Consider the following 7,547-nt stretch of genomic DNA (forward strand, 5'->3'; position numbering starts at 1 on the left):
CCGTTATTGACGCTAATATTTCAAAGACAGATTTTTTTATAATTTTTAGACGAAAAGTCTAATACGAAAATATCGAGGTTATAATTTAGATAGAAAGAGTTTAAAAATTACGAATGGCAAGCCAAAATTTTGCGCGCTCAGGGATGACAAGATGATCAGTGTGAAGATACTTCTTCGAAATTCATATTTTTGACAATAACAAAATTCAATGGGTCCATCCAGAAGCGACGATCGTTCACTGAGCGCTCATTGAGTAAGAAAGAAATTAATATGTTTATTTATTATAATATTTATAATGTATAATATTCATAATGTTATAAATAATCTTTAATATTTCTTATTTATTATTATTTATTTAAGGCCGTGAGTGATATGAGCGACATAAAATTACACTCACATAGTTCACTGAGTTCACGTTCTCATGATTTTAAAGAAATAATAAATAGTAATAAGTGAAAAATATAATATTAAAAATTATTTATAACAAATAAGTTATTCTATATTATGAATATTATAAATAAACAGATTAATTCCTTTCTTGCTCAGCAATTAAGTTGAGCAATCAATCATTTCTGGATGCACCTAATATCTTTTTACTAACTATCTTGTCATCATTGAACGCGCGAAATTTTGGCCCTATAATTTTTAAACTCTTCTTATTTAAAAACTATCATAATTTCGACATTTTTATATTTAGACTTTTCGTCTTAAAATGTTATAAAAAAATCTGTCTAATATGTAGAATATTTATCTTCAGCGATGATACCGGGACCATGTATATAGCAAGACAGAAATAAATTAGATAAAGATAATAATGTTATTTTAATATTTATTAGTGGACCTAGATGCGTAGTAGGTGATAGATGTACAAATAAAAGATTTCAAAATTGTCAATATGCCAAATGCGAAGTTTTTCGAACAGAGAAGAAAGGTTTTGGATTACGTGCTGTTGTTGACATAATGGCGTAAGTAAAATTTTAAAAACAAAAATATCAATTTCTGTTCTTAACAAAAATTGATAATTATAAAAATATCAATGTATAATATATACCATATAAATAAAACATGATAAGTAAAAGTCAACGCAGTATTTAGTGCGCTAATATAATATTAGACAATTTTCTATTATTTCTTCTGTTAGATATACTACATTTACTTTCGTACGCGTTTCAACTTGATTTAAGTCATTCTCAATGAAATATATAAAAACTATCCTGCAATCTGCACAATCCTGGTGCCAACCGTCTGCCTTATTGCGATTTTTGTGTTCTATAATGATTAGTCAATCCCATAAAACAGAAAGCTTCCACCAGATAAGCTATAAAAATATTACGAATTAACAATAACGGTCTATGGTAAGATTATATGTACAGAAACGAGCACGGATAGTCACTATGTAAGCCTGCGCAGTAAGGTGAATGGTTGCAGGATAAATAAATGTATGTCTAACAGAAGAGACAATAGAAATTTATATCTGTAATATTATATTAGCGCACTAACTGCATTGACTCCTACTTCTCTGAACTTTTGGTATTTTGATTTGTTAAATTTTTGAGGAGTCTGATTCTATTATATTACAAATCAAAAGTTTCTTATTTGTATTGCTTTTACAATTGCAGGGGCGAATTTATAATGGAGTATGTAGGTGAAGTTGTAGATCCAAAGGATTTTAGACGTCGAGCAAAAGAATACTCCAAAGATAAAAACAGACATTACTATTTTATGGCGTTGAAATCTGATCAGATTATAGATGCTACGATGAAAGGAAATATATCCCGATTCATTAATCACAGCTGTGATCCAAATGCGGAGACGCAAAAAGTGAGTGTTTTGTCCTACAATTAATATAAAAATAATTTTTTTTTAATATCAGAACAATGCTGATTATTTCATAATAATAACTAAATACTTTTTTAGTGGACGGTAAATGGGGAATTACGGATAGGCTTTTTTAACAAAAAATTCATAGCTGCTGGCGAAGAAATTACATTTGACTATCATTTTCAACGTTATGGGTAGGTTTTTTAGTGATATTTTTATATTAATAGTTATTAATAGCTATTTACTTATGTGGATTATACATATAGAAATTTATGTCTCTATTTTTATTAGTATAATTTGTTACATGTTTTAATAATAGCAAAGAAGCTCAGAAGTGTTATTGTGAGGCACTGAATTGTCGAGGTTGGATAGGTGATACACCAGAAGAAGAAAAGGAGAAAATTGAAAAGAAAGAAACAGAGGAAAGAGATACAAAGAAGAAAATGGAAGAAAAGAAACCAGCTGATGATTATATGGAAGACGAGGATGTAAGTATAATTCAAATATTAATAGTATTAACTTAATTAGTAACAGCATTATTTAATAAGATAATAATAGTAATATTACAAGAATGAACATGGTTTTTTAAGCAATGACTTCTTCATTACTTTTACATTTCATTTTAGTTGGAGGAAGAAATAGATAAATTGTGTTCAGGTGGTTTGAAAAACCGTGCGCACACTTTAACATTAAGTAGGTTAATGGTTCGTAGCAGAGAATTAGAACATAGAACACGTTTGTTACGTCTTATTCAAAGTGGTGAACAACCATGTCGAAGATTGTTTTTGGATTATCATGGATTACGTTTAATTTGGAGTTATGTTATGGATATTGGTACAAACGAATCGGAAGAAGCTCAACAATTTCGCTTAGATGTGCTGAAAACTCTAAATACACTGCCAATACCAAACAAAACAATGTTAATGGATAGTAAAATATATGGTGTAATTGAAAGATGGGCGAAAAAATTATATCTTTCTCCAAATACTGATTCTCCAGAAGATGATCAGATTAAATCAAAGATGAGCTGTGAAGAATTGAATAGTAATTCTGATAGCAGTGAGAAAAAAAGTCTTGATGAACGTCTAAATGACATTCCAGATAAAAGTAATAACAATATCGAAAGTTGTTTGGCAGTTGTTAGCGAAGTCAAATCAGAGAATACAGATCTTATCCCCGATTTAGCTTCTAGTCTTCTTGCTGAATGGTCTAATTTAAAAGAAGTTTTTAGAATACCGAAAAAAGAGAGAATTGAGCAAATGAAGGAGCATGAAAGAGAAGCAGGTTAAATATGTTTTTATTTTCAAATATTAATGGCATTTAAAGTCAAAAGTTATGTATAAACATTTATATAACATTATTTTGATTTTTATTGAGATTTTTGTTGTATATAGATCGAGGATACAGAGAAGAATTAGAGAAAGAAGAAGAAAAGAGAATCACATCGTATGATAGGTATATTTATATTCTTAAGAGAAAACGTATCATTGAAATTTGCAAATCTTTATGATGTTTAACAATATACTATTGCAATAAAATATTAAGTTAAACATTATAATTTATTAATTTCATAATTTCACTTTTACTTTTTTAGACATAGATCTGATAGATATAGTCGAAGTGATATAGACAAACGTGGTGATAGGAGACGAGGACGAGAATCTCCAGAAGCTGATCATAGTAGAACTGATCATAATAGAACAAAAGATAAAAGAGTAGAAGAACGGAGTCTAGTTCCTATACCACGAATGACAAAGTACGAACGTAGGCAATTATTTGCATTGCAAGTTGCAAAAGAAGAAGAAGAAAGGCAACGTCGTCAACAACAAGAATCGTGGCAAGAACATGAAAATAGATGTTTAGCATTGGGTATAGATCCCCATACTACTGCCATGGTTGACCCACAAACTGGTTATCCTGTTTTTTATAATCCAACTCTAGGTCAATGGCAACACTATTCCACTCAAGGTCATATTTATTAATGTATTTTGTGTGCAGAGATATTAATAATTTTTATAGTCAAGCTTCTATATAATTTAAATATCTAATACAGGAAGTGTAATATTCTTTTTATAGATGGTGGAGAAGCGACACAACAATGTACTCCTGTATATGTAGGAAGTGCTCCATCTACTGGTATAATAGGTCAAAGTCCTCATGTATTATCATCATCAATAACAAATGATATGTCGTCCGGAATTACGACTGGTATTCCACCTGGTGTAGCTTACTCATTAAGTCAAACGCCTGTGTTTAATCAAACATCTTCTTATTCTTTGATATCGCATCCGCAACCATATACTGAAGGGCAACTACCTCTTTCAAACAGTTTAGTGTTTGTTCTTTATGGTATTTCTTCTACATCAATTAAAACGTTTCTTCATAACTATATCAAAAATTCCGCAGATCAACAATTCTCTAATCTTACGTCCGCGGAAAATGTCACAAGTCGACCACAACCTGAAGTTCCGGCAATAGATTTGCCACCGAAATGGAAGAGTGCAACGGATAGCAGAGGTAGAACATACTATTATCACGTGAAGGAAAGAATATCGCAATGGTTACCTCCACCACCCGATCACATTGGAGTACAGCCAGATTCGTCATCTACCTCGGAATCTAGTGATGAATCTAGTTCATCAAATGAAGATGATGAAGATATTGATGATGATCATAATGAAGATCAAAGAAATGATGATATGGAGGCAAGTAGCGTTCTAACAGACAGTCCTTTGAACACATCCAGGCCAAATGTATCTAAAAAATTAAGTGGTCATAATCTGACTGGAAGTGCACTGCCGTTTCCCGAATCTAAGAAGAGAAGAGATGGATTGGTCCAAGAAAGAATTATTAGTGTAAGTATAATTTAATTTTTTTTTTATTTTTTTTTTGTATTTATCTTTAGTTCTTATATTTATATTAACATTCCTTAATACACACAATGATTTTCCGATCCGTTATTATATTTATATTATATGAGTGTTTTGGATTAATTTTCATTACCTTTACAAGTATGTAGAAATTATTAAATGATTCTTACACATAAATCGATGTCTTAGAAAGTATTTATAAAGTTATATATTAACAAAATTATGTAAAAGAATTATATATAAATGTTATAACTAATTGCAATTTACAAAATGAGAGAAATGTGTTTTGTTAAAAATTCAAAATTGTAAAATATTAAGTGATTTAAAGAAAAATATATTATATATCTTAACATTTCAAATTATAAAAGAGAAAAAAATTAAGGTTGTCGACTGTTCAAAAAGTTAGATTATTTCTTAATCTGAAAATGACATTTTTTTTAACATATATGAATGGGTATAAATTGAATTATATTTTGAATATATATTACATTTTTAGTACATACTATATTTTAAACGATACATTTTATCATTAATATTGCCTTACAAAAAATTTAAGTCTAATACACAATGTGCTTTTTGCTTTTGTTTCTTGTCTTTTTGCCTCTTATCCAGTTTTTCTGTCGTCCGAGATAAAAGTTGACTTCAACGAAAGAAACACGCGAAAAGATACGCGGTAAAGCAATTAAAAAAAAGGAAAAGACATGAGATAAACTTCGAGATAGGAAGTAAAGATAATCTACACATTGTAGATTAGGCTTTATAATTAATTAGAAGAAACATTTTTTTAATATTATTTATAACATTCAATACAAATATAGTAGTGATAATTCGATAACACAAAATTATTTAAATTTTAATTTTTTAATAATTAAATCCTTACAATTTAAATAGGAATTAATTAAACATAAAGAAATAAATATTTCTCAAATACTACAGAAAAAGTACTCTATACATAATTGGATTATTTGTGGTCCAAGTTGAATTCCGAGGCGTTTGTCGAAGGATACGCACGAAAGGAAATTGACGACGCATCTAGTCACACAAAATTTGTTCCTTAGACATCAGCCTTTTTTTTTAGAAAAAGAAAAACGAATATTATTTAGTCAAGTGCTTTTAATATTTAAAAGAATAGAAATACGCAGGACACGAATGACTCAGTTACGCGTATGCATATTAAGGATTTTAAAATGTACTCTTTAAAATTTTTATAAAACATTCAATCTTAAAAAAAAAACTTGTTCCATTGTTTATATTACAATATTAAAGGAGAATATAATTTTATTTTTTTCGCGATCGTTCGGGGGTTTTATTTCTATATTTTCTGTATTTTTCTTCATGGCAACCGAAAGTTATAATAATGAATACTACATTCAAAGAAAAATTGGTACATTGAAATAAAAAATAAAATCCTTATTTATATTATTAACGGAATATTTATTAACTTTATTTCAATGTGAAAAATATTGTACCCTCCTTTATCAATTAATATAACTTTAAAACTATTATAACTTTGTCGATTTTTTAATAAATCTATTTGTATTTATTTGTAGCCACGTAGGGAAGATGATCGTCTTGATCATAAGATATATAAGGAAATGAAAGATAAATTACGACGACAGAAAGAAAGGACAAAATTAAAAGATCATGTTGAGAAATTAAGAAAACATAGACGAAGTAATAAATCGAAGTCTTACTCGCGACATGGAATGAACAAGTTACAATCAACATCAGCTGAGGTGTCTCCTATGTCAGAAAGGAAAATTAAAGATACATTTAGAATAAACATGGCTAATGTGATGGTTCACTTCTTAAATCCATATAGGAAAAATGATTGCAAACAAGGTAGAATAACTAATACTGAAGATTTCAAGCATCTAGCTAGAAAGGTATGTTGAATATTTAAGCATGACAGATTTATCATACAAAAGTGATCTTTATAATTACACATTTTATTACAGTTAACACATTTTGTACTTGCAAAAGAATTAAAACATTGTAAAAGCGTGGACGAATTACAATGTAATGAAAATGTTAAACATAAAGCAAGAGATTTTGTACGTAAGTACATGAGCAAGTTCGGGGCAGTGTATCAGAAAGGTACAGACGAGGATTAGCTGTAATTTATAAAATGAAAAATTGTTATTTATTGCGAGCACTTCGACTACTGCGAAATATATTTAGATAAATAAATTTAGGCTCGTATGTAGATACACCTTTGTAATTGTATTATTGTAAAATAGACAAGTTTGTATATGCGTGATGAACGTTTTTTCATGATTTAGCAGTTAATAAATTTTAGCAAATTTTTAATTTCCCATATTTTATGTGTAAATTTGACATATGTTCATTTATACATGCTAATTATGCATGTATATCTTTTATAAATATTGTAACTTATATGCCAATAATACACACACAGTGTAAACTATATACTCTGATAGTTGTGTAAGATTTGAACCTACCTTTCGGTATCAGTGTCTTAAAATTAATACTCAATAAAAATATTTATTTATATACGTTATGCAACTTCTGTAAATAATTATAAATGACTACTTAAGATTATAAATGAATTTTTAACTGCTTCATTGGGTTGCTGTTGTGCTTGTTGACTCATGACTGTCTGATGTTTATAAAAATTGAAAGAACAAAAGATAAAAATATAAATTTTGCATTTATAAATTTAATTTTGTACTAACGACATTTTGTCTTTATACGTTACAAAAATGTGATGCGTGATTTTCGAAACGGAAGCAATGTAGAATGTTTAATAAAAAAGAACTCTACATTTACTGATAATAATTGTTTTTGTGAAAATAGCGCTCTGTATTTTTTCAATAGTTTTGTCTATTTATGTAT

At 28.6% G+C, this 7,547-nt stretch overlaps 1 protein-coding gene across 2 annotated transcripts in view; it reads left to right on the top strand.

Annotated features, from left to right (window-relative positions):
• The window catches only part of LOC108695054 (histone-lysine N-methyltransferase SETD2), an 11,398-nt gene extending 4,559 nt beyond the window's left edge, over positions 1 to 6,839 (top strand). The window contains exons 4-14 of one of the 2 annotated variants that reach the window (XM_018204804.1): positions 837 to 965; positions 1,620 to 1,821; positions 1,918 to 2,015; positions 2,141 to 2,309; positions 2,448 to 3,105; positions 3,216 to 3,276; positions 3,416 to 3,789; positions 3,898 to 4,149; positions 4,228 to 4,676; positions 6,242 to 6,577; positions 6,650 to 6,839. In XM_018204804.1, coding sequence (XP_018060293.1) covers positions 837 to 965; positions 1,620 to 1,821; positions 1,918 to 2,015; positions 2,141 to 2,309; positions 2,448 to 3,105; positions 3,216 to 3,276; positions 3,416 to 3,789; positions 3,898 to 4,149; positions 4,228 to 4,676; positions 6,242 to 6,577; positions 6,650 to 6,805 — 2,884 coding nt within the window. In that variant the 3' untranslated portion in view covers positions 6,806 to 6,839. Of the gene's footprint in view, positions 1 to 836; positions 966 to 1,619; positions 1,822 to 1,917; positions 2,016 to 2,140; positions 2,310 to 2,447; positions 3,106 to 3,215; positions 3,277 to 3,415; positions 3,790 to 3,897; positions 4,677 to 6,241; positions 6,578 to 6,649 lie in introns of both variants that reach the window. The other variant, XM_018204795.1, reaches the window with a different exon arrangement.
• The last annotated feature ends 708 nt before the right edge of the window (positions 6,840 to 7,547 follow it).

Source organism: Atta colombica, unplaced genomic scaffold, assembly GCF_001594045.1.
Source record: "Atta colombica isolate Treedump-2 unplaced genomic scaffold, Acol1.0 scaffold1, whole genome shotgun sequence".
NCBI classification, from domain to species: Eukaryota; Metazoa; Arthropoda; class Insecta; order Hymenoptera; family Formicidae; genus Atta; species Atta colombica.